Source organism: Camelus dromedarius, chromosome 11, assembly GCF_036321535.1.
Source record: "Camelus dromedarius isolate mCamDro1 chromosome 11, mCamDro1.pat, whole genome shotgun sequence".
Lineage (NCBI taxonomy): Eukaryota > Metazoa > Chordata > Mammalia > Artiodactyla > Camelidae > Camelus > Camelus dromedarius.
This window is the reverse complement of record NC_087446.1, coordinates 12,256,305-12,283,828: the sequence shown is the minus strand read 5'-3', so window position 1 is coordinate 12,283,828 and position 27,524 is coordinate 12,256,305. Positions and strand designations below refer to the sequence as shown.

Here is a 27,524-nt window from a genome sequence, read left to right as displayed (position 1 = left end):
GAGTCTGGAGAAAAGCCACGTGCCAATCGGGAACACCCACCTGGACTTCGTGTGAGTCAAGAACTACCAGCCTGCCAAGCCCTTTTTACAATTGCTTGTGTTACCTTAACTAACACAGCTACTTGCACTCTTCGAGCTGGTAAGTGATGAAGACAGTACAACAGACTAAGTAAGGCGTCTCTGAGGCCATCTTTCTTCTTAGGTCATGTGTCCTTCTGATGCCTTAGAATAATGGGTAGAAACATCTGGTGGGTAAGATTACAACACTCAAGAGTGTTGCTTTACACTTTCAGTTTCCACGGTCAGTGGCCTCGACATCTATGTCTTCATCTGTTCCTCCCAGCATCTGCATGAGACAGGCAGGGCTGGCCTCTTGCCCCCAGGTGATGGATGAGGAAAGCGGGACATAAGGGATGCGCTCAGAAGAGCTGGGGCTCTAACTCACGTCTCCTGGAACCTAATTCGGGGCTCTTCCCCGTGGTTTCCACGAAGCGGTTAAGTTTTATTAAACCACACGGATAGGTACAGAGAGATTACTAGCTCATTGGTTGCCTGCTGTGTGTATTAATCAACAACGTTCCAGGAACCCCAAACACTGTTTTCCAAGGAAGCCAGACAATGGGCCGCTTTCATTCTTTCGTAGGAGGGGAGAGGCATGGGCGTAGGATCATTCAGTGAAGGTTTAGAGAGGGTCCGCCCAGCACTGACTGAGGCTCTGAGGAAACAAAACAAAAGGCACAGGGTCCACCCTCCCAGGTATCAGTACATCACACACAGTTAATAAGCCCTGCTCTAGGAATGGGGAATGAACGCCAGTTTCTGCACTTCAATTGTTCATATAGTCTGGGTCGGGGAACAAAGAAGCCAGTTAGCAATTATAAAACTGTGCATCCGTAACACAAACAAAACTCAAGTCAGTGAAGGATGTGCTATGTGCTACACTGATCTAAGCTCCTGACCTGTCTTATCTTACTCAGTCCTACCTGACTCCCATTTTACAGATGACAAAACTGAGGCTCAGAGAGTTTAAGGAAGTGGCCTGAAATCCCATAGGTAGTATTCCTAACATTTTACGTGATGCAGTCTTGTTCCAGAGCTGCCTTCTTATGTACCACACAAGGAGCCAGTGAGAGGAGGAAGGTTCAGCCAAAAGGAGAAGAGGGCAGGGGGCCGCTCTAAGATGCACTGGGGGTAGAGCCCCTGCCACGTGTGGATAGATTACAGCTGGAGCCTAGGGGCACGAGGGAGGGATGTGTGCCAGGTGGATTGTGCCCGTGGCCTCAGACATATCTCGTGAGGTTCCTAACCCTGTGTCTCTTTCCTTTATCCCCTCCGCGGGCCATCCGGGCAAAGGCTGGGATGCTTCTGGCTGTGATACCGAACACGCCACGGAGGGTCACTGGAGGCTGGCCTTGGCAGCCTGTCGTGGGACTCCGGGCGCTGTCCACCCCGGGCTCCACTGCCCACTGCGTGATTAAAGAGCTGGTGACATGCGGCTCGCACGTGAGAGCAATAACGCGTTCCGGTTTTTCTCCGGGGCTTCTCTGGGATCCAGCTGTTTGCACAGAGCCATCTGCTCCCTGGCATTGCTGTACAGAGCGGTGCTGTAAAGTCTTTGCAGGATCTGTTTATATGTGTCTTATTTTTAACTTGTAATTGAGCCATGGTGGTGCCGTTGTCTTTTCTTCCCAGTGGGCTTAGTACCCGTGACCCCACAGGCAGCCCATCACCCTTGTAGCAAGAGGGGTGGAGCTTGGAAGCCTTCATTTCGGAGGTGAGGTTGGAAAACAAGGCATTCGGGATGAGCTTTCTGGCCAACGCTCGTAACGAGACCTCCTCTGGCCTGCAGCCCCTTCAACCCTCCTCCCAGCCTGGGCTGGGCTTGTTCACAGACCACTTTACAGGTGGGAAAACTGAGGCTCATGGAAGGCAAGAGTTATGCTCAAAGTCCAAGATCTCGTCCTGGGGCCAGGTTTTCTGATTTTAAGTCAGGGATCTTTCCAGCACACCACAAATGCTTCAAGACAAGGACTTGTAATTGTTCATTTGTGCAACAAAATTTACCCAGCACGGACCTGGCAGTCTTTCACAGACATACAGATACACTGGTGAATGAAAGAGGGAAACATCCCTGCCATCCCAGAGCTTACATTCCGGTTGGAGAGACGGAATCAACAAAATAAGCCCAGAATACAGTACATTCTTTGGTTGGTGGTAAGTGCAATGGAGAATAAAGGCAGGGGCTCTGGGGGATGGCAGTGCTGGGGTTGGGGCAAGCGCTGTAATTTTAGATCAGGGAGTGTTCTCAGTGACTGAGAAAAGACTACTCAGCTATGGGTCAAGCTTGACAACCAGTTCCAGAGTGCCACCAACTTGCTCTCTGATTTCAATTCTCTGAGCCTCCACGTCCTCCTCTAAAAAATAACAATAAAAACTGCCTGGCAGGGTTTGTAAAAGAGGAAGAACAAGGATATAAACAGAAGCCATGAGAAGAATCAGCGGAATGACTTGTGGTTCCCATTATGTTTATTTTAAATAGGGAGCTACATCCCCTTGAGAAGCCTGGCTCTGGTCTGCCCTTTCAAAGTTAGGTAGTTTCCCATCATGGCCCCACCATTTAGGAGCTGCTTGACTCTGAGCATGTGACATCTCTTCTGAGCGTCGGTTTCCTTATCCCTGAAAGGTGACTAGTGATGCCTACTTTCCTCAACTGTGGTGAAGATTAAAGTTGCATCTCCCCTTTTCTTTCCCTGCAGGAAGCAAGTCTCTCATCATCAAAGGCTAGAAGAAGCAGAGAAAGGTCTTAGAGCAGCACAGAGAGCTGTCCAGTGTGGGAGAGAACAGTCACTAATGTCTAGTATACGGATGCCCAACGGACTTCCGCATCTCCTGTGTCATCGCTTGGAGACTGTTAACTGGTTCTCTGGAGTGCAGTCTGGGCGAGGATACTGGGGTTGGGGCTGAGCCCAGATGGATGACTAGGGTCATCAACTCGTGATGTCTGCTGCGGGCACGGGATGAGGAGATGCTAATCTGCAGACACTGTCTAGTGACTTAGCTGAGCCCAGACGGATGACTGGGGTCATCAACTAGTGATGTCTGCTGTGGGCATGGGATGAGGAGGTGCTAAGTTTTCAGACACTGTCTAGTGACTTATATATAAGTGTGAAAACTCACTAGTGTTCAGTATTTTGTTTTCACTTTTTGGACTTTTGCTATGTTTCATAATTTAACTTCTAACATGACAGTGGATAATTCTTTTACCATTGGCCTTTCTGGCTTTAATACCATTGGCTTTTCTTTTTCTGGCCACCAGGGGAAGAATAAACAGGGAGATGAGCCCAGAAAGGGTTGTTCACGAGCTGATGAACTGAAAGTGACAGCTGTCAGGAAGGAATCTGCAGAATAAGCAGCAAAGAGTCCGAGGCCATTTCCTGCCACGATAAACTGCATCTTCCCTCCTCTGGCCAATTCCCGCCCCCTCGGCCGACTCAATGCAACTTTAGTCATCAAAAATTGCAAATTGAGTTTAGTGCGCTTTGGTTACTAAGGAAGGGCGTGCACTTTAGCCAGATTCCCATCCATCTGGGAAAATATAAAACATCTGTAATGACATACATGTGAATGGTTTGACATTTAAAAAGGTAAGCTTCCTTTACCTGGAAAGTTCCCTGAGGTGGAGCAAGGGAATTTTATTATCTTGATGATAAAGCAGCCCTTTATAAATACAATGCTCGGGGAGGGTTACAGGCTTCCGAACAACACACTGAATGAAAGCATGCTACCCTATCTGCTGGGCTGGTGGGGACCATAGCGGGTGTCCTTATTTTTCACTGTTCCGAAGGACAGGACTCGGATGAATGGATTCTTTCCAGAAGGGAGGACTGCACCTCAGCACGAAGAATCGGTTAACATCTGGAGCTTCCCAACAGCGTAGTTAAGCTGTTGGAGGTGGTGAGCTCTCTGTCTTTGGGAAGATTCCAGCAGAAGCCAGATGCAAGCCTGTTAGGGAGGCTGTAGGAGGATTTTCGCATGGATGAGGAGGTGGAGGATATCCGTGATTATCCAGCTGTGTTCTGTGGGGTCCCAGGGCTTCTTGGATTTGCCTGAGGGGGCTGGGATGCTGAGGAAGCGGGAGGGAAATGCTCATGCATGGCATTCTAGCCTCCAGTGCTCCTCCAATCAAATTATAGCAACTAATGCCTATGGGATGCTTGCCGTATTCCATAGACTAACTCACTGGTCCTAGAGAGAGATGCCCAGACAAACTATGGGGCAGGAGAGGCCAGACCCCATCAGCGACTGTCATTCTGCACCACAGTTGGAGCCTGAGTTCTCCCAAACAAAACCATCTCGATTTGGAGCAAGGCTCAAAAATGGAGTCTGCTCCTTACTGAAGAGTTGAATCCCCTGACTTCCTGATCTTAGGCCTCCCATTCTTTTCTTTTTTCTTTTCTTTCTTCCTCTCTCTTCTTGGCATAAAGGCCAACCAAATGGCCTCTCCCCCCTACTCAGAGTCTCCTAATTGTGGGGAAACCTACCTGGCATTGTTGGATCCAGAGCAAGTGTGACAGCCCCTCCCACGTTTTAGACACAGATTTCTAAGTGACTCTGCCAAGCCTTCCCAGAAAAAATTTTTAAAAACTGAACACCCATTTGTGGAACAACGGATTATGATCACACAGGTCGGGCAATGTGGTTTGTGGAAAAAACCCAACTCTGTGAACGCCGTGTTCCTGGCACCGAGTCCCATTTTTGGTGATTTAACATAAGTTATCCATGAAGCATTATGATACTGGCATTGCTGTCCCCGGTTATTTATCAGATGGTGAGGCTGGGGCTCAGAGCATTCACGTGACTTCTCTGAGGGCCTGAGTCCAGTATGCCCCGAGGCTGGGGTGGGCCGGGGTGCTCCAGGACTTGGGAAGGTGGGTGGGGGGAGCCTGGGATGTACACAGTGGCACAGGAAGGTGGGGGTGGGGGCTGAGTGTCAAGGGGAGGGTGTTTGGGAGGACGGCTGCGGTGAGCCTCCGAGAAGGCTGCTCTCCTTCACGGGCCTGCGGTACCCAGACATGCCCTCCCACCATCTCTGACACTGGTTTGCGGCAAGCCTCTTCTGCAGGGCCTGGGCCAGCCTCTAATTCCAACCACAGCATCCTGCACAGCGCCCGGCAGATGACTGGCTTTCATGCCTGCCTCCTGAGCACGTAAATGCAGCCACAGATTCCGAGAAGGACCCCGGAAGACTTCTCCCCTCTGATGACCCACCAGGGAAGTGGATGAGTCATTTCTCAAGGGATCTCCCCAACCCCCTGTAACCATAAGTTTGTCCTCTATGTCTGTGAGTCTGTTTCTGTTTTGTTAAAAATGTTCATTTGTGTCTTTTGGTGTGTGTGTGTGTGTGATTCCACATATAAGTGATATTATGTGGTATTTTTCTTTCTCTTTCTGGCTTACTTCACCTAGAATGACAATCTCCAGTTCCAGACTTGGAGATATTACCTACCATATATAACATAGATAAGCAAGAAGGTCCTACTGTAGAGCACAGGGAACTATATTCAGTATCTTGTAGTAACCTATAATGAAAAAGAACATATGTAGGTATATGGATGACTGAAACACTATGCTGTTCACCAGAAATTGACATAACACTGTAGACTGACTAAACTTCAATAAAAAAAAAAAGATTAAAAAAAAAAGGGGAGTCCGCTTCATAAGGTCCTGAGCAGTGCACCCCAGGAACTCACCCATAAGGACAGTAACTGACAGCATCACCCTGCAAGGCTTTTTATTTGAGCCTCTTCTGTGGGTGGGGTGGGGGGAGCAGGAAAAGAGTTTATATTTAATGTTTGGGAAAAACGTGCTGAATGTGCACTCTAATATTGATGATGATGATGACAAAGACTGATCTGAGTAAAGAGAACTGATGGGAAACCCAGAAGGACACAGTGTCTGTCGAGACCTCTAAATGCTTCCCGGAATCGGAGACAGAGGTCAAGTGCTTAATGGTTTTCTTGCCTCTACTGTCAGTGGTAAAGAAGGGCAGGTCCCAAGGAAGGCATGGAGGGTGATGCGGAGAAGGGTCGGAGCCAGAGAAGACTCCACTGGGACCCGGGGGCCAAATGACAGACAGCAGGGGTGGCTGTGTGACCAGTCATCCTGATAAAGGGCCAGGTGGGTGTGTGCCTGCACAGCTTCCACACACGCCCTCCCCTGCCACTGGAGCCTAAGAGAATTTCCCTGACACCTGAGATAAGAACAGTCATAAAACAAAATTCTGACTCTCTGATCCACTTCCAGGCTCTGCCCAGTCTGCCTCCTGCCTACCTGCTGCTCAGCATCTCCCATGCTCCTCCCTCCCCACCAACCCCTGGGCACACAGGCCACCCTTCAGTTCTTCACTTCCAACCTGCCCTGCCTCAGGACCTTTGCACCAGTGACTTTCTCCACCTGAAATGTACTTCCTTTGCTCTTCCCCCGCCCCCCGCTTTACTGATAAAATATTACACACACTGAAAACTACTTTGGGAATTTGGACATATGTGTATACTCACGTTACTATCACCACATTCACGGTGATAAACATATCCATCACCTCCAAAAGTTTCTTTCTTTTTTTTTTCTGGTAAGACCACTTAACATGAGATCTACCCTCTTAAAATTTTTTAAGTGCACAATATCCTATTAACTATAAGTGCTATGTTGTAGAAGAGATCTCTGGAACTTACTCATCTTGTATCCTGTAACTTTGGACCCACTGACCACAACTCCCCATTTCCCCTGGTAGCCCCCACTCTGTTGCCTACATCTATCTGTTGGACTATTTCCAATGCCTCATATATGAAGAATCACACAGTACTTCTCCTTCTGTGACTGACTTACTTCACTTAGCGCCATGTCTCCCAGGCCTATCCATGTTATCACAAATGGTAAGATTTCTTTCTTTCTTAAGAGTGAATGATAATTCATTGTATGTGTGTGTATATATATGTATATACATTTCCTTTATCCATTCACCTGTCAATGGATACTGAGGTTATTTCCATAGCTTGGCTATTAAGTATACTGCTGTACCATGGATGGACCTAGGGATGATCATATCAAGTAAAGTAAGTCAGACAGAGAAAGACAAATATCAAATGGTATCGCTTATATGTGGAATCTAAAAAAAAAGTTACAAATGAACTTACTTGCAAACTGGAAATGGACTCACAGACAGAAAACAAACTATGGTTACCAAAGGGGAAAAGGGTGGGGATAAATTAGGAGTTTGAGATTAACATATACACAGTATTATATATAAAATAGATAAACAACAAGGACCTACTGTAGAGCACAGGGAACTATATAGAGTATCTTGTGATAACCTATGATGGAAAAGAATTTGAAAAAGAATGGATACACATGTCTGTGTAAAACTGAACCACTCTGCTGTACACCTAAAACTAACACGACACTGTCAGTCAACTATACGTTAACAAAAATAAATTTAAAGAAAAGAATACTGCTACAGTGAATATGAAAATGTGGATATTGCTTCAGGATCCTGATTTCAATTCTTTAGGGCATGTACCCCGAAGCGGGATTGCTGGATCATACGATAGTTCTATTGTGAATTTTTTGAGGAAACTCCGTACTGTTTTCCATAGCAGCTACACCATTTTACATTCCACCAACAGCACACAAGGTTCCAATTTGTCCACATCCTCGCCAGCTCCTGGCATCTTTTGTTTTTTTTTTTCATAATAGCTGTCTTAACAGGTGTGAGAGGAGATACCACACTGTGGCTTTGATTCGCATTTCCCTGATCTCCTCCTCTTCCAAGGCTGTCTCTTTCTTATATCTGGGTCTCAGGTTAAGTGTCACCTCCTCAGAGAAGTCCTCCCTGACCCCTGAAACCAGCTGCTCACTAATATGTCACTATATAGCAATTGCCACCCGCTGATAATTTTTCCTATAGTTCGTCTAGTTATTAATTGTGTCTCCCTCACTGGAATATCCACACCATGAGAGCAGGGACCATTGTCCTTTTTCACCTATGAATCCTCAGTGCTCAGAATGAGGCAGCCTTCAGTAAATGTTTGTTGACTGACTGAATGAACCAACTACTTCTGTATCTAATACTGAGGGTCAAGAAAAGGGCAGGGAGGAAATATTTATCAAGCCTCTAACATATGGCAGATGCTGAGCTAGGTGCTTGACATGCAATTTCTCACTAAAGTCTCAGAACGCCCCTATTACAGTTTTTTCTTATCTCTATCCGACAGTTGAGGACACTGAAGCACAGAGAGGTTGAGTAACTTGACCCAGGACACACAGGGGGAAACTGGAAGAGATTAATGGCAAACCTGGGTCAGCCTGACCCCACATGCCCTGCATCGTTCACTGTAGTGTCCTCCTTCCCCACATCCTGCTCCTCAGAACTTCAAATCAGTCTCAACTTTGCTCTTACATGCTGTGTGCCCATGAGCAACCTGCTTAACCTCTCTGTGCATCAAATAAGATATAACACATGAAAAAATTCTAAACAGTGGTGACACAGGACAACACAGTAAATGTCAGCTATGCCTGTGACCACTTACCTAACACGTTCTTCACCCATGCCAACCCCTAATGGAGCCAGTTACTTGTGAAAATCTTTTTGTACCACCCCATGCACTGACCCTGAACCCCGGGTCTCTCATGTGGGTGCTGTGTCCCCAAAGACCTCAGAGACTCCTGGCTGGGGAGAGACACTGTCTGCTCTTCCACTGGTGTTTTCGCTCATCCTGACTCCTCTGCTTGGAAACTCCCTGCTTACTTCACCTCGTCTGGGCGGAGCAGACCTCCTCTGCGTCCACAGTGATGAGCACGGAAGTGACCTGCTGGTGTGCCCGGCCCCCCCACGAGACGGCGGGCTCCCAGGGCAGGGATGGCATCTGGTAGGAGCCTGGGGTGTAGCCTGGAGTACGGGGGGTCCCCAGCAGACCAGCAGACAGGCCGCCCCTGCGTGGCCGAGCCCCAGGGCCACTTACGTTTTCACTGTTGACGTCAGCCTCGCTGGGGCAGCCGAACAGCTCCCGGCGCAGGAGGTTCCCGTCGTACTCCAGGAAGGTCAGGTAGAGGTTGCGGAAGAACTCCACGTGCTTGTTCTTCACCCGAAGCTTCTTGGGGGAGTTCCAGTGAATGACCTGGCAGGGTGATCAGGAGGCGGTCAGGCCGGGGGAACCTGGGCTGGTGGGAAGCCACAGCTGGGCACTGGTCTCAGTGCTCTTTGGGGGTTGCTCATTCATTCATTCACTCACTCACTTATTCAACATTTAGGCTAGAGGGGTTTAGAGCCAGGGACGCTAAGGCCAGACTGCCTGGGGTCAAATCCTGGCTCTGCTCTAGACAGTGATTTACTTTGGGGCAAATTACTTAATGTCTCTGTGCCTTGGTTTTCCCATCTGTGAAATGGGAATGGTAACAGCTCCCACCTAGGCCAGTGCTTAAGCTTTGATCTCTCAGCCCCAAACCTGCTTGGTGACGCTGAAGCCAGGATTCTACAAACTGCTTCTGCTTTGCTAGTCACTCCTTGTTAGATGCTGCCAACGGGGCCACGAGAGGGAGACAGAGTCTGGAGGAGGAAAAAGGATCGCACTCCTGCCTGTTGCTTCCTGTTCCCGTGAGCATCTCCCTATCTCCTTTCTTCCCGCTGGCAGCGAAACCCATTCTGCAGTTTTCCCAAAACTGAGAACCTGCATCATGGTCTTCTGTCCCCCCGGCCAGTGCTGCTGCCCCTGGAGCTGCCTGCTGATCCTGCCTCAGATGGAGTGCGGGTTCCAGCCCCACGCTGTAATAATCATAATCCCCACCTCCTCCCTCTGTTCCTTCAGCTCCAGGGGTGGGAACTGCTCCTTGCAAATTTTCTATTTTTGCTGTTACAGTTACCAAGTGAACACTTCATGTCTAGTTACCATTTTCAAAGATTAAATTCTCTGTTCAAATAATTGGTATGGTTTCTGCCACCAGTCTGACTGACGGATGCACTGTCTCACAGAGCGCTGCAAAAAATCAACTCATCAATACACGTAAAACATGTAAGTAGTGCCTGGCATAGGATGAGCACTCCATACATGCTGGCTCCCACTATTAAGTGCCTGCAGTCTACCGAGCTAGGAGATGGCCAGGGGCCCCTGTTGGCAGTGTCTGCCCTTGGCAGGCTCACGGTCTGCTGGGGAGACACGTCCCTAAACAGGCGACAGAAGGCAATCGTGGAGGGAGGGTCAAGGAGAAGTGGCGGTTCTAGGATGCTCAGAAGGTGATGCCTGTGCTGGGGCTTGAAGGACCAGCAGGGGCTTCCTGGGGAGACCGGGCCTGGCCGGGGTGGGTGGGAGACGTAGCTGGGGAGATCCTGGCCCCGGGACCATGTTCTGAACTCAGATTGCATCACTGGGGATTTTTAAGGAGGGGGGAATGAGTAACTCTGGGTTTTAGGAAGATTTCTCTGATTGTAACAGTGAGGATGGGAGTCGTGGGGAGGGAGAGCCCAAAGTGGGGCCCAGGACCCCAGTTCTGAGTCAGCGGTCATGTCCAGGGGGCGGTGCTCACCCCCTTGGTTGGGGAGTCATCTCTGAGTGGACTGCCTCTTGTTCCACACTGTTTTATGCCCACTGTCTTCTTTTAACCCTCACGATGACCCCAATGGGGAATGCAATTTTAAAGATGAAGAAACTATGGAGAAGGAACTTGCCCAGGGCCACAAAGCTGGTAAATGCTGGAGGTCGGATTCAAACATAGATCAGAATAAATCTGATTCAAAAGCCTTCTCTTCTCTGCTCTGCAGAGAACAGGAGAAACCAGGTTCTGAAGACTTCTGTCTCATGCTTAGTTACACTACAAAAGGGGCAACACGGCTGTCCCCCCGCCCCCTCGGCTCTCCCCCCCCGCCCCCTCGGCTCTCCCCCCGCCCCCTCGGCTCTCCCCCCGCCCCCTCGGGCCCCTATGGCCCTTACTCTCTCCTCCCAGGGTGGGAGGGAAGGCCTCTCTGACAGTCCAGGCTGAGGAGGGGAACTGGGCGTCCAGAGCCTCCTGGTGCCTCCTTCAGCCTCACTCTGTCTGTGGGAGCCTGAACAGGGCCTGCCATCCAGAGAGAGGTCTGAGACCTATGTCCCTCTGCCCTCACTCCGGGTCCCAGGGACATGCGGCAGTGACGGCCCTTGAAGCCAGCTGGGTGAGCACTGCTCTGTAAGACCAAGGCCCTCTCTCAGGGCAAAGTGAATAGTGGGAAGCCTATCGGGTCCAAACCACACCCCAGCTCTCCCGTAATCAGCGATGTGGCAGGCGAGAATTCTACCATTGAACCACCAATGCTAGCGACGGTGGAACAGCAGAGCAAGAACCCGGGACATCAGACCAGCCGAGGTTTGAATCCCAGCTGTGCTCCGCATGCGCTGGGTACATCCCTGGGCACCCTGTTGCATTTCCTGGAGTCCCTATTTCCTCACGTGCAAGGTAGGGTCATAACCCTCACCTTCACAAAGTGGTTAAGAGAGGGTAAAACAAATGCTTGGCGCATGGCCTGCAGGTCAGGGGGATCCCATCTCTGTGGGCGCTCTTCCCCCTCAAGGATGGGGTTTTCCAGGCTTCCCCCCATCAGCCTGTACCACGTGTGCTCTGCCTCCTTTCACTCCTGCCTGCAGGAGGTCCACTGCCACAGTGGGGAAGGGAGCAGGCGTCGAGCACTCAAGAGAGGACAGAGAGGGCCGTCGGATCCTCCTTGGACCAAGGCCACTTCGCAGCATTTGCATTTCAGGGAAGGATGACCGTACAAGGGTGTGATTCTCTTCCTGAGCCCTTGGAAGGGTGCAAGAGGGAAGGGGAGAGAGGACTCCCTGCGAATACACCCGAGCCAGGCAGGAGAAGGTGCTGGGCCACGCATTAAAATAATTGCATGTGAGCTGGTGTCACTCATACCCCGTGGGGATCACATCTTTGCTGGGAAAGATTCGGTGCTTGCCAAGTGCTGAGGCAGCAGGCAGGCTGATGGATGTGCTCCTGACTCAGGGAACCTGGACTTCTTTGACAGGGAGAAGCTTAAACTAAGGGGAAATCAGAGTGAGCCCATGGGTCCCCAGACAAACAAATTGCACACAAATCTGCCAGGCACTCTGGAGACACTGTGTCATTAAATGCTCCAAATGAGCCCATTTGAATTTCACTGTCCATTTTACAAAGATGGTACTTGGCACGCCCGTATATGTCACAGCTGGGAAGTTGCAGAGCGGAGACCCAAAGCCAGCTCTGAACCCGAAAGCTCAGGTTCCTAACCACTCTGGTGTTCCGTGTCAACGGCTGAGCACTTCACAGACAGGAAGAGGGAGGTCTGCAGGGGAGAGAGAGGCGGCTTGCCCAGGATCACATGGTGAGTGTGGGCCAGGCTAAAGCTGGGAGGACGACGCAGCTCTCCTGGTGCTCCCCACCCGCTCCAGGCATCTCTGATTCCACTGCGCCTCAACAGGCTATGTCTGCCTAGGGATCTGGGCTTGGGTCTCGCCTACAGGAAAATGCTGGGGTTTTACAAAAAGCAGCAAAGGTTAAAGGAAGGTAGGGGGAGAGGGTGGCGGGGTCACTGGCAGACCAGGGGGGCTTTTGGAAAACCCTATAAACCTGGCTGTCCTGTGACAGATATGCCCACTCAAAGTCTATTAATGTATATTCAGATTTACCTTTTCCATCTCGTTTTTAATCATCATGACGTAGAACACTCCATCCCCCTGTGCTAGGCTCTAGAGAAGTCAGTAAAAACTATTGTTTATCTAATATCCATTATATGCTAGACATAGGCAAGGATTGTTGTCGTATGTGTCTGTGTGTGTGTTTTCGTATTCAATCCTCAAAATAACCTGCTAGGGTTGTTTCTATTTTCACCTCCGTTTTACAGACGATATAATCAGGGTCATTCAGTGAGCAAGCAGCCAATCTGAATACAAAATCAGGCCTCTTGTGCTCCCAAATCTTTTTCTTTCTACCACATCATTCATTCATGCAACAAATAGTAGAATGAGCACCGATCACGATGTGCCAGGCACTGGCAGGGGCTGTGACTGCCAAGATGAACACAGGAGAGCAAGACCCTCTTTCTGGAACTGACGACTGAGGGGAAGAGGCAGATGCTGAAAAACCATCCGATTTCAATTATAAGTATAACGTGTGCTTTTAAAGTGATGGTCAAGAGAAGTTGTTGGTGATTGTCTCTGGGCTGGGCTACTGCAGGTGTAGACAAACCAAGGCCCAGAGGGAGAAAGCAGAGTGCTTCGAGGCACAGCACAGGGGGACGTCGTGCCCGGCTCTGTCTCCCGGGGCACTGCCGCTCCCACTACAACACAAGCCTGCCTCTGAGAAACAGACTCAGCATTAAGATGGCTGATAATTTGATCAGTGCATGTCTGACTGCTGAGAAATGTCATTTCCTGGTCCCTCGAGGGACAGAGTCACCCATCATCGCTGGCTTGGGGGCAGCAAGCTGGTGGTGCAGGTGACATATACTGACAAGCTTTCACACTCGAGATGGAGTGAAGATGGGAAGGTGCCTGAAATACATTTTCTCAAGGAGCTGGGAAGTACATGTGAGTCTATGAGGCTGGTGATGAAAACTGGTCATAACTTATTCCACTGGCTGGGACACATTAGCACAGGAATCATAATAATAATTATTATTAATATTAGCAGGGAACATATATTGGATGTTTGCTCAGTGCCAAGCACTGCTCCGAGCACTTCATCTGTCAAGCTCATTAATTCTTTACTCAATACTACCAGTGATGTTTTCATTATCCCGTCTTCCAGCTAAAGAAAGTTCAGCAAATTGCCCCAAGCTATACAGCTAGAAAGTGGGAGAGTCAGGATTCGAACCCAAAGAGGGAGAGGCGTTAGGAATTTCTCTTGTTTTTCCCAGGTCTGTAATCATCAAATGGCTCTGTTTATAGCAATGAACATGAGATTTTCAGAAGATCACAGAACAGGAATGAAACCTACTCTCTCCTCCCCAATACAGGGGCCGCACCCATCCCTGGGACAGGAAGGCTGCCAGGTGTCTTAGGACTTCTCAGATACACGGGCTGAACCTCCAGCTTGGAAAGAAGCACAGAGGGAGGCATCCAGGTTGCATGGCAGGTGGGCTGCAGAAGCTGCCAGGCATCAGGGCCCCCAGGGGTGTGATCTGATTGGATCTGAAATATCCGTAAAGACTGAGTATATGTGCAGACCTGGAGTCAGCCTGCAATGAGCCTGAGAAATTGATGGAAATTGACTACTGTCCAGGAAACTTAAGCATCATCTGGGAAGACAGCAGAAGCCAATGTGATTAAAGGAGAAAAAAGAAACTCTGTCACCTATCAAGGGTGAAGGAAAAAGCATTTCAAAGACAGAAACAAGACCTTGGTACAAGGACAAGGCTATGGGAAGAGTTGAGCCAAAACTTTGGCTTCTAAAGTACTTGGAACCCAGTGGATTCATAAAAATAATTCATACTGCAAAAGTGCTAAGAAATCAGAACCTGTGTGCAGGTGTCAGGTGAATAAGAAAATGGAGTTTATGTGTTCCAAATGCCTGAGATAAGAGATATTTGGGAAATGAGTGTGTGTCTCAAGACCTCCACTGACTTTCTTGGCTCATAGAATAAACTATCCTTCTTAGACTGGCAGCGAAGCCTCTTGCAAACTGGCTCCCACCGACAATTCCAATTCTAACTTCAAGCTAAAAGAACTTTCTGGCATTTCTTGAACCTGTCTTCCATGACTCAGTGCTTTTGTCTATGCCTTTCCCCCTTCCCTGCCCCCTAGAATATCCTTATTTCTTCTGTACCACATGAATGCTTGCTGAGCTCAAATGTACTTCTTTTGTAAATCTTTATATGATCACTCACGCCAGAATGTTGCCTCCCAGTATGTCTTTCCACCCTATTCTTCATTACTAACAGAGCATTAACTTTGTAGTTGCAAAATCTCTAGCCCCTGTGAATGGTTCACAATGCATTTAAGATCCCAGCAATCGTGATGCTTCTATGCTCTGATTTCCCAGACTCCCTTGCAGCTAGGGGTGGCCATGTGACCCAGGGTTGCTCAAAAAGACACATGGTGAAGTATATATTTGATTTCTTAGTCATGAGGTTCAGATAAGGCACTCTCTTCCTCCACCCTACTTATTTTTCTGTTGTGAACAAAGATGTAATGACTGGAACCATGACAGCCATCCTGTGACTATGAGGGAGAGGTCAATATATTACTGATCTATAAATCAATTCTATAGCCACTTACTCTAGAACTCTTAGCTAAGAAATTCAAAGCCCCTATTTTATTGCAAACCACTCCAAATTGGGTTTTCTGATTCTCATTGTAAGCATTCCTCATATAACAGCTGAGGCAATTGCTGGGCCCATTCTCAGAGCTCTAAACACTCTTGCACTTAACTCTATTACAGAACTCATTGCATGCTCTTGTAATTATTTATTTACATGCCTGCATCTGGCAGCATTGGGATGTGACTTTCTGGGCTGGCGGGGACCCGGACTTATAATTCTTCCTGAGTGCAGTACGCCTGGCAAGTAGTTAGTATTCAATAGCTGCCCTTTGGTTCAAGAATGGAAATCATGATGATGACATTCTTAATAATCCTTACATCCTGTCTGTCTACAGCAAATCAGTTATAAAAGCCCTATTAATGTGGGCTCTAGGATGGAGAAACACATTCCCCCTTTCTTTCTGTAAGGGCCAGTTTGTCATTTTCTCTTGAAGGAGTTTGAGCTTCCTCTGCTCTTCCTTTGTTTCATATTTCAAGGAGAAGGACAATAGACTCACAGGTCCCTTTCCTTGTCACCCTCAGGATTACGATGCACAGTAGAAAGGGATGACAGACACGCCTACATCCCAGCTCCTGCTCTTATCTGCTCGGTGGCCGGCACTTTGCTGCCTAGCATCACAGAGATGGTCCTTCACCTATAAAAGGGACATGACAGCAACTGCCTTGCCATTTGTGGTCAAGACCAGGACTAATGTGTTGATGGGCATGATGGCATTTCACATGTGCTCATTAAACTGCAAAAAATTCTGGCTTTAGACTTCATGAGACCTTACCGACTAGGAAGTCTGGATGAAAACAGAGAAGGAAAGAGGAAGAAAAAAGAATTTAAATGAGGGACTGCAGGTGTGGCAGCCCAGGGCAGAAGGGGAGGATGGATACCGACAGCACTGCCTAGAGGGGACACCACGCCAGGGGCAGGCACCTCCTGGCTGGACCTCAAGGAGAGGCCTGGAGGGGACTGTTCAGGAAGGTAAGCGGTATGGAGGGTTAAGACACTAGGCAGAGACTGGAGAGCGCTAACAGGCAGGGGAGTGAGGCAAATCTCCCCCTCGCTTCTTCCCAACTCGGTCACCCAAACAGCCTAATGTATTTGAACCTCTATTTTCCATCTGTTAAAAGGAAACGCTGATAACACCTGCCTCAGAGGCTCAACGAGACGAGAGACGTAAAGGCTTTCAGCATGGAGCAGACTGGCGTTCAGCATGCGTGGGTCTCTGGAAAATACACAGTCCGTTCCCATGGGCTCTCCTCCAAAATGACACTGTCTCTCAGTCTGTATTTAAAACCTAGACTGTTGGTTCCCTGAATGCAAGACCTGTGTCTGTCCCGCTTGCATTCACAGTGACAGGCGTGGTCAGTGTTTGCCGACTGCCAGCGGAATCCACTCCACTTTTTCCCTTCTTCATCAACTGCTAAAGATTCCATTCTACATCACTCCCTTCTCCTTTCCCACCCCTGACAATTACCAGGGAGCGGCTATTAAATAAAAACAGTGTCCCTGATGCTCAAGACTTCAAGCCACAAATGCCCTGGGACCCTTTGCCTCCTTTTACAAGGGTTCCTGTTGCTCCTTGGTTTTTACAAGTTCAACGGGAAAAAAAAAAAAATTCCCAGACAAAAATGCATCATTACCTAGGAAAGAGGAAGAAAACAAATGCAAGTCAGTGATGATTTAGTTCCCTCATCTGGAAAATAAAGAGACTTAGGCCAGTGCATGCATCGGAAGCCCTGTCCTATAGCCTGTCATTTTTTGCTCCGTCATCTGTAACATTTCTCATTTTTCTCTGCCTGAGGTGGTAGAGGTTGAGGAGAGGAAAAAATTGACACCAGGAAAATGGAATCTCCAATAACACTCAGGGCTGGGAGGGTCATGCATCTGAGAAGACTCAGCTCTACTTTCCCATGTTCAATGTTTTGGGGTTTTTTTGTTTTTCTGTAAGATGGGGGTAGCAATCAATTTGAACTGGATTCTGGTACGTCTGAAGACTTCCTGATGGACCTCTGAGAGAAGGAAGTGGGAAAGTGATGCATTCAGCACAAGGACCATCCATGAAGCTGCCTGATGGTCATCTGACCTATGGGCGGTAGCAAGCCCTGCGTGCTTCCTCTATGGCATGAATTACCAAGACTCTAGTCACTTTCACAGAATCCCCACAGGGTCCTCCTGGGAGTGTCTCCACTGATCTCTGGACACGGAGGACAGAGGGAAGTGGGTTCCATCTCGAGAGATCAGCATGGATTTCTTAGCTGAGGGATTCCACCAAGGCTGCTTGATAAGCCAGTTTGGCGAGATGTCAATAACATCCCTGGGGGGGTGGGCACCCTATGACTGCCTGCTTGGAAACTCCTGCAAAGGCAGCTGGCTTCCAGGATCTCAGCAGGCACCTTCTGTAGGGGCCTAATGTCGCTTTTCTGTGCACCGTGCACCTCTCCTTCACAGAACCAGACCCTGCCTTCCTCCCGCAATTCTAACAGGGCTATCGGTCAGGCCTAACCTGCCAGAGCTCGGGCACAGGACTCAGGCTGACCAGTGAGTCATTCCTGACCATTGTGGGCACGCATCCCATGAAGGGTCCACAGAGTTGTTTTCCAGAGTCGCTGCAGGCAAGAGAGTCTTTCTCTTCAGTGTGAGATCATGTGTCCTACTCTTTTTTTTTAATTGAAGTATAGTCAGTTTACAAGGCAGTGTTAATTTGTGGTGTACAGCACAGTGGTTCAGTTACACATATATATGTTCCTTTTCATATTCGTTTTCTTTATAGGCCATTACAAGGTATTGAATACAGTTCCCTGTGCTCTACAGTAGGACCTTGTTGTTTATCTATTTTATATATAGATATATATATATCTACAAATCTCGAACTCCTGAACTTAAAAACAATGGTTAGATGCCACGAGGTAGGTGCAAAGCCTTAACCGTAGGCATGTTGTCAGGCCCAAGGGCCTCTTCCATCTTTGTCAAGGGGAGCGCTAACCTTCTCTCCTTTCACACAGCACCCTAGTCACTTTTACATGACCTGGCCTAGCTTTCTTCACAGCACATTTTATTGCCTGAAATGACCGATTTGATCACTTGTTTCCTTGTTTGGTATCTGTATCCTGGACTAGAATGTAAGCTCAGGAGAGCGGGGCCTGCACCGGCTGCTTCCCTACATTCAACCAGTACTTGGAACAGTGCCCGGCTCACAGCAAGAGTGCAAGTGTGCATATATGTACCTGCTGGATGACGAAGCTCTCCCTACTGGCTGGGGGGCTGCCTGAAGTCACCCCACTGTGACAGAGAACAGCAGAGGCAGCAAGAAAGAGAGACAGAGAGAGAAGGAGAGAGTGAGGGATCTGAGCACCCAGATCTAACTGTGCCAATGCAGAGGGCAGGATACAGAGCCCTCACATGCTGACATGGACTGGGGCATAAAGGTGCCTGGCTATGTTTGTATCTACTGTAGTGCATTTACTAATATGACTTAATAATAATAATATATAACTAAAATAAATGTCACACATTGCACCCAAAGTGCAAAATAAATACACATGAGTCCACGGGGCTATGAATAAATGATTTAAGAAATAAATATAAATAGGGGAAAGAGACAGAGAAGAACCCCAACAATATGTGTCACTTCTACCCCCTCCCCAGGAAGTGAAGCTTAACCTCCTCATTTCAAGTGTGGGGTGGATATAGTGCCTCACTTCCAGAAAAGGAAGTAGGAAGGGAAACACAGTAACTTCACAGTGGAGAAAGAAGCCTGGAAAACACCCCCTTAGCGAAGGAAAGATGGTTGGTCAGCATCCTTAGTGGTACCGTGTGTGAGGCCAGGTCCTTGCCAGTGGGGTGTGATGGGGAAGGCACTTCACTACTGAGATATTCTTCCCCCAAACCCAAAACCTCAGTCTAGCCATGAGAAAATATATTGGACCAACCACATTTGAGGGATGTTTTATAAGCTGCCTGACCAGTGCACAACTCGGAACTATCAAGGTCAGTCATGGAAAACAAAGAAAGACCGAAACTGTCAGAGACCAGAGGAGACCAAGGACGCAGGAAAAGCTGGGGAAATGCGGCTAGAGCCCAGTGCTGAGGAACAGCGACCCACCGATGCTGGTTTGTCAGTTCTGGGAAATTCGCCATCGTTACGCAAGATGTTAACATCAGGGGAAACTGGATGAGGGGGATGTGCGACTCTGTGCACTACTTTTACAATTTTTCTGCAAGTGTAAAATTCTTCCAAGTACAAGTGTATATTAAAAACAACAGCAAAAAAGAGTTCTACAAAGGGATGACAGACGGAGAACGTTAGTAACACAAGCTCATGTGGCCAGCAAGGCGGCAGTTCGGCTGACGCCTCTGCTCCTAACATGAGCTCTTCCCAGGCTACACACCCACGTGTAGAAATGCCTATCTAATTCGATCTGACAAGAAGATGATGGAAAATACTAAATTCTCAAGATGATTTCAGAAATGGATGTACAACCACAACTGTTACGGAAGAACTTCACCCCAAGTGTGTATGATGCCTTGAGATGTTACTTAATGTCAGTACAGAGATGCATGATTGGCAAGATATTGAAAAACAAAGCACCCAGAATAGGAAGACAAGCCTCCACCGATTTTTGATGACGTTTCAAGTCTTGGCGATAGCCAGTCTCGAACTTTACAACGTCTCACTAAACCCTGTGAAAAAGAGTTTTGCAGTCTCTTTGGAGATTTCATACATCAAAACGAAAGATAATAAAATTGAGTAAGGAAAATACTGGTTTTTCCTGCCCTGGCAAGAACGGCTGGGAAAATGCACAAAGGATAATGTGCTAACAAACGAACTAAATTCCTCTGTCAGCAGATATTGTGGGAAGAGTCCTAGAAAACAAATGATGAAAGCCTGAAGAAACTAGTATCAGAACAAATCACATGGGAGATTTGCTATAGACTTAAATCGGAAAGTACAGAGGATTCGTCATCTCATGACGTTTGCAAGATTCTGTTTAGAAAATGAAATCCACAAAGGACATCTTTCCAATGAGCAATAAAGAAAAGATGTCCTGGAGAAGTTATGTTCTGAGCAGTGAATTCCTCCTTTAATGATGGTAACGTTTTATGGAGAGTGCAGATGTGGAAGCACTGAAGGTACAGTTGCTTTAACTGGAACAACAAAAGGGTTCCGAGAAAGGTCACAGAGGAGGCACCTCGTACTGAATTCCTTTACTGTATCACCGATAGGCAAGTTTGCGAGGAAACACTGGAAGCCACAGTGTATCAGTACTATTAGATGTCACAGATTTGGTTAACTTTCTGAAGACAAGACGGAAAATATCATAGGATTTTTACAATACTTTCTAATGACATGAAGAATGACACTGAAAATCTTCTGTCCAACAGACAGCTTCGCTGGTTAACTCATGGCAAAGGACTCACAATACACGGCATACGCAAAGATGATGTATGCAGTTTGTTACGGAAAAATGGTTCTTGGCGGCAGGCTATCTCATGCTTTTAGAAAACAAAAATTCACACCTGAATCTGGATCCTTCAGTGCAAGGGTCATGAACAGAAAACTAACTACTTTTAGAATGAACCTGTGATACAGATGGAGCTTTTAGGAAATAAATGTTTGAAATCGTTTTCATCATTATTAGGATTTTGAGGTAAAAAAACAATGTTTGCTACCAAAACCCTCATTTCCGCATTCTTCAAAACTTCAGGGGTTGATGTCTACGATAACCAAATATTGCTTAATTGGTGCTTTTCTTTCTCCAAATCCTTTTCTTCTTTCTAGAGCCCAGATTATTGAGGAAAGGGTGTCCTACAGCGGGCTTCTAAGAAGCCTGTCCCACAAGGCATGCCATGACCACAGGTCACAGGTCTGTGTGCTGACATGGAGTACGTGGGGGAAATGGGGAGAATCAATAAAATTGCTCAGATTTCCTTGCTGCAGGACTTCAGAATATGGTATATGGCAGAGTTTATAGTACACAGAACTCCCCTCTCTCCATCCCCTCTCCAGCTCCCTCTGTTTTAATGAAACCCATTAACAGTTCTTAGAACTGCTTGGACACATGCTCCACCAAATGCTACTGCCAGGCAAATTTTCCAGAGCCATCACCTTGCTTCTAGGAATCTTGTTGATGTTTCCAGGAATACAGGCACCTGAGCTCCATCAGATATGCGTCATAAAGCCAGTGATGGATAACTCAAATCAGTAACACCCGAAGAAGATAAGTTCCAAAAATTACCAAATGAGCCAAGAACGAGTGAGTGTTGAGAAAAGACAGAAGACTAAAGCTGAAACCACCCAGAGTCCCCTCCGCGGGGCGGGCCATTCTCCAGCACAATGTGTGGGCACAGGACTATGCGCGACACGCCAGTGCCTGACCTTGGGAAGCCACCTCCCTCTTCCGGTCCCTGTTTCCAGTCTGTGAAATGAGAGCATTAGCATGCACAAGGAAGAAGACCCCTTGTCTACGTGTTTTGCCTACCAGCTGACTGAAAATTACCCCGAGAGACTGAGCGGGGACAACCCTGATGGATGATTAATAATAACACTAGGCTTAATTCACGTTTCATAGCCTGGAACTAATGCATCACCTCTTTTGATCTTTGCATCTCCTCCGTTGAGTGGTGATCACTTCCCTGCTTTTCCGGGGAGGACAAGGTGAAGAGAGGTTAAGTAACCGAATGACAGCCCTGCAGCCTGGCGCACAGTGGGTGCTGTGCAGTTTGCTGGGAGATGGGCGATCCCAAGGCATGAGCTGCAGAACGACTGGTGCCAAAAGACAGGCTACTTGGACAGAAGCCAGCTGCCTCATATTTAATCCCGGGACTCCTCGGGTTTAGCAACCGCAGCAGAGACAATAAAACACTTAGAGCCCTCGGACTTGGGTCATGCGATGAAATTAAACAGGCACTGGCCTGAAGGAAAGAGGGGTCTGGTTGGAAGGTGGTAATTCTAGATTTTAGCTCTTCTCCCCCAAAGCAACTGTTTTTTTCTTCTTCCATCCATCCTAATCCTCCAGGATCAACCTTACCATTCATCATTCTTATTACCCTCTCTCTGGTTTCCCCTGCCTCATTTCTCACTGCAGCAGGCATTTGTAAGGCATGCTCGGTATGCAAATTCACGGTAGCCCCTCATCTTCCTCAAAAGATGCGGAACCTGACACCTCTTTAAGTATTATAAAATGTTTTAAATCTTGAGTTATGCGCTACTCCGCTTATGCAAATGCTACAGATTGCCTCCAGGAACATACATCATTTCCCCCCACACGGATGGCATGTTTTCTCTTGCTTTCTCTTCTCTCCTTCAGGGTTTTTCTTTTCCGTGCACTCAGTTCCCAGTCTGTGAATGGATGGCAGTCAAAAATTCAGCCTTCGCACCTGCTGCTTAAAAATCAAACATTCTTTCGAGGAGATAATGTTATATTAAGGGTCTCTGTTCTGGGGTTAGCACTTGAAAACCCATTTAATTTCAATAGGGCTCATATAGAAGAAACCTATAGAATCATTACCTCCCATAAGACGAAACCCTGGGAAAATATATTCTGGTGGGAACTCAACCCCATGTCAGAAGAAAGAGCTCTGGACTTGGAGTAAGACAGACAAGCGCTCAAATTTCAGCTGTGTGATTCTGGGCAAGGAAGTGACAAATCCAAATGATTCTTAATTTTCTGACTTATGAAACAGACTGAACAATATTCACCTCGTGAGTAATCTTTTGTAAAGATCAGGTGACGCCACGTTTGGAACTTCATCCCTACCCAGTCTACCTGGAATGCTCCATTTCATCCTTTGAGGTCCTGGCCCCAGCTTGCTTCCCCTGAGATGTGTTTCCTGTCCATCCCTGACAGGGATTGGTGCATTTGGGCAGGTGGTTTTGTAGCAATGGGGTGGACGCCGTTGCTTGCCTACCCAGCCCCCGGTTCACTCTTTCTAACTTGCATGTGAGTTTCCACCCCCTGATCTCCAGGGGCATGTTGGGGAGGAAGAGGGGGAGGACTGGGGAGAGGAGCAGCAAGCGTGTTTGAGGAGTGACGTGAGGGCAGAAGAGGGTGAATAGTGAGTTTCACCCTCAACCTCCTATAGAACCTCCTATCATACTTCGGTCTAAACCCGGGTCCTCTTCCTGCTGTCAGCCCCCTTCACTTCCCGACTTCACAGCTCTTAGCAGGTTGCATTGGGATTTTCTGTTTCCTTACGGGTTAATTCTCAATAGCCTGTGATCTTCCCGAGGGCAAGAACCATGACTTACACAGCCCTAGGCTCCACTGACTCTTACAGACCCGAGGATGGACCCCTCTGCTTGCCACATCCTGGCCACTGCCCAGCCTTTCTGCCCAGAGCTTCCTTTTCTAACAGTCTGCAGAAGACTCAAGGGCCAGGGCACTGCTTTCTGGAATCTCTCCCAATCTCCTTCCTCTAAGCCAGCACACAGCTCCTTTGCTGGTCTCCTGAGTCTGTGCTCCTGGTGAAGGAATAAAAAGATGCTCCTTTGGGTCCTTCTCTTTTAATTTAAGACTCCGCCAGGGAAGGCTGAGTCATCCAGCTTTAGGATTGAAGAGATAAAAATGAAGGTCTTTGCAACATGAAAGACCGAGGTAAAGTCAAGTGCATTTCTCTGGCGCACTCAAGGGGCCTGGCTGAGAATGGGGCCAAGAATAATGGCTTCCATTTTATCGAGAATTTTGTAACTGAGCCTGAGAGGTTAAGTGATTTACTCAAGTCCTTCAGCTGGTAAGAGGCAGAACTGTCATTAGAATTTACAGGATGGCTTGGCTCCAGAAGCCTGTATTTTTGGCTCCTGCCTCCTCAATGAAACCACTTCTCCCCTTCCACGGTCTCTTAACCAACCTATACTTAGCACGGAGTTCTCGGCCGACACCCAGGGCATGCTAGATGCCCGAGGTGGGCAGACTCCTCTGTAGCAGGAAGTGGGATCACAATTGAGCTCCATGCTACCAGGAGGGAGCTGTGTTTGTTACCAGATGGGTTTTTATGCCACCTGTCCTTCAAACATAATCAGAAATGTAATGAAATAGTCTTTGAATTAGGTGAGAGTTGCTATTTCCATGAAAGGCAAGCTAAACGTTCTGGAACAACTCGATAAAAAGAAGTTCCTAAAAAAAAAAAATTGGCTATCGGATTAGGCATGGTCGAGAAGACTATGAAAAGGGAAATGCAGGACTGTCCTTCAGTTGCTTTGTGAGAGCCCTTAAATTCTTGTTCGGCTGGAAAGGGCCCTGAGAACCACAGAGGAGGCATGAGGAGAGAGAGCCGTAAGTGTTCATACGGTACAATCTGCAGACAAAAAGACCTGGCTCTGGATTTGCCCCCAAAGACAGGCCAATCAAGGTTAACATATTTTTAGGATTCTTGCTTATGCTGACATTTTCCATCAGCTGACCCAGCGCAGGTCCCTCTGGGTCCCGCAGGTGGGTTTCTCAGGTTGGCTACCCTTTGGAGCAACAGAGCATGAGCTGATGGAGAGCAGAGTTCAGGCACCTCTGGATTCTCCCTAGGGAGGAACACAATCCGCCAGCAAAGAGGAGGCTCCTCATAGATGCTGAGCACCAGGAATGAAATAAGATAAAGGACAGGAGGAAGAAGAGAAGGCAGACAGTAAGAAGAAAAAGACAAAGATACACCTTGACCTGGAATCTGAAGACCAGGTTGCCCTGGAGGGACTGACAGACATGCTGTGTTCTTGGACCAGCCCTTCAGGCTCCTTGTCAATGTCCAGACCCTGACAGGACCCAGAGGGTGGGGCTCAGGCCTGCTAACCTCCCTCCCTCGTCCCTTAATCCTCGCCCCACCTCCAGGGCAGTTCCCCTTTTATACAGCGCCTGTATTTTAGGGTTCTGCATCAGATTTTGTTAGATAAGATTTTAGTGGGTAAAATGATCTCTGGATTCTTTTTTAGGTTTATCTACAAAGATACAGATCAAACTTGGTTTAACTCTTATCTTCACAGTTTTGCCATTTGATGGAAATTCCTCTACTTACACAGAGAACAGGCTGCCAAAGAGAGTCCACTGATTATGTTGTTGGATGGGTTCAAAGTGACATCAATTAAGCAACCCTTAAGCGATGCCAAAGAGGCACAGCCACCTGCTGCGCCAACGCGTAAGCTCTATGGGACCGATAGTTTGTCTGTTCAGCCTCCTGTGGCATCACTGGGGCCTGTAACGGTGCCTGGCATACAGTAACCACTCAGTAAATTCGGGGGCATGAACACTTCGGCGTGCGTGTGGTGGGCGATGGGACTCACACTTGGAGACCAAGTTCTGTCGGCATCTACAAAAGCTGGAAGTTGGAAGTTCACAAATGAGGAGTCTCCTCTCATTTATGATGCTTCTTCTTTCCCTTTTTGTAGCTGCCAATTTAGAGGCTCTCAGATGTCATGCCAAATCTCCTGGCTTATGACTGGTTTCTTTAATGGAACGCACACTAATTCTCCTAAGAACAATCAATTTCACAAGACACTTGCCAAGGTCCCTCCACCACCACTCCCAGTTTTTTTTTTTATTACAATAAAATATACATATAATATACCATTTTAAAGTGTATAGTTCAGTGTCCTTAAGTACATTCACCCTGTTACGCAACCATCACCACGAGGCATCTCCGGGACTTTTTCACCATCCCAGACTGAAACTCCCCACCCTAGTAATCTTTATTCTACTTTCTCTGTCCATGAACTTGACCATTCTAGGTATCTCATATAAGTGGAATCATACAATATTTGTCCCTCTGTGTTTGGAGTATTTCGCTGAGCACGTCTTCAAAGGTCATCCCTGGTGTAGCGTATATCGGAATTTCCTCCCTTCATAAGAACCTGCCGAGGTTTTTAGTTGCACTGATTATTGTGGCAATTTTTTGTTTCTATTTTTGATATGGAAATGAGACTAGAAAGTTTAAAAGCCTTCTGTGCCCCTGCCTAGTCAAACAAGGTCATTTATTATGAGGACACAGGGCCTGGCTTCAATCTGTCGCCATTTGCCCCCAGGAAGGCATCCGCCTCTCAATGTTCGACCGATTACATCCAAACCCCAGACTGTAAAACAGGTACTCCTTCAATTTTATAACACGGCGCCAAAGTGTTCTTCCAATTTGCTTGTTTCCGCTCACACGCCTATCCACAGTACAGGAGGGTTCCTACTGGTAAGTGAGACTTGATGGTACCACCCTTCCAATTTGGTGGATGCGAAATTATCTGTGGTCTTAATTTTCACTTCCCTGATTAACAAAGAGGTTGCACATCTTTTCAAGTGTTTGTTGGTCATTTTCTCTGTAATTCTGTGAAATGACTTTTTGTCTTTTACACATTTTTCTTAATAATAATAAAGAATTTTTCTATACTTTGTTTACTAGTCCTTCGTTAGTTGTTTGTTGAAACTTTTCTCTTTTTGATGCCACTTTGATGGAGTTATTAATTTCACTGTGGTTTAACTTACTGAACTTTCGCTTACAACGTATGCTTTGGGTGTCTAAGTTGAATAAATTCTTCCCTATCCTGAGGTCATAGGCTAATTTCCTAATTTTTAAAAGGTGTTTAATTTGGCCTTTCACTTTTAAGTCTCTTATCGATCAGGGTAAGTTTTGTGCGTGTGTGAGACAGGGACCCATTTTCATTTTTTCAACATAGATAATCAGATGTTTCCATACCATTTAGGGAAAATTGTACCCTCTCTCCAGTGGCCAGCAATGCCACCTCTGCATACTGCAAATTTCCATCAGTGTGTGGGCGCCCTTGGGCTCTCCACTCTTTTCTTTTAATTATTTAGCACAACCCTAAGCAAACGCTCAGCCAAAGTTTGCTGTAGGTTTTCAGAAGATACTCTTTATAAGAGTTTTTGTCACAGATGAATATCTAATTTTATCAAATAATTTTCCTGCGTCTATTTAGATAATTATATGGTATTTCTTCTTTAAACCCTTAACATGCTAAATGACACTTGTGGATTTTTCAATGTTAGATCACCCTTTGTCTTTCCTGCAATAAACCCGACTTGGCCATGATGTATTATCTATTTTACACATGGCTGGATTCGGTCTGCTAATATTTTGCTTAAGATTTCTGCATCAGTATTTATGCGTGCGACAGGCCTGCAATTTTCCTTTCTTGTAATCTCCTTGTCTGGTTTTGGTATCAAGGATATCCTGGCCTCATTGAATTAGTTAAAAAGGTTCTTTTCCTATTCTTTGGAAAAGC

The 27,524-nt window shown here is 47.2% G+C and overlaps 1 protein-coding gene and 1 non-coding gene across 6 annotated transcripts in view; both read right to left on the bottom strand.

Annotated features, from left to right (window-relative positions):
* The window catches only part of LARGE1 (LARGE xylosyl- and glucuronyltransferase 1), a 488,258-nt gene that overhangs the window by 38,185 nt on the left and 422,549 nt on the right, over nt 1-27,524 (bottom strand). For all 5 annotated transcript variants that reach the window (XM_064491518.1, XM_031463153.2, XM_064491519.1 and 2 more), the window contains exon 10: nt 9,018-9,173. In XM_064491518.1, coding sequence (XP_064347588.1) covers nt 9,018-9,173 — 156 coding nt within the window. The remainder of the gene's footprint in view (nt 1-9,017; nt 9,174-27,524) is intronic.
* On the bottom strand, nt 18,197-18,321 carry LOC116156593 (U6atac minor spliceosomal RNA). Its single transcript, XR_004140443.1, has one exon. It is a non-coding gene; the product is annotated as a U6atac minor spliceosomal RNA (small nuclear RNA).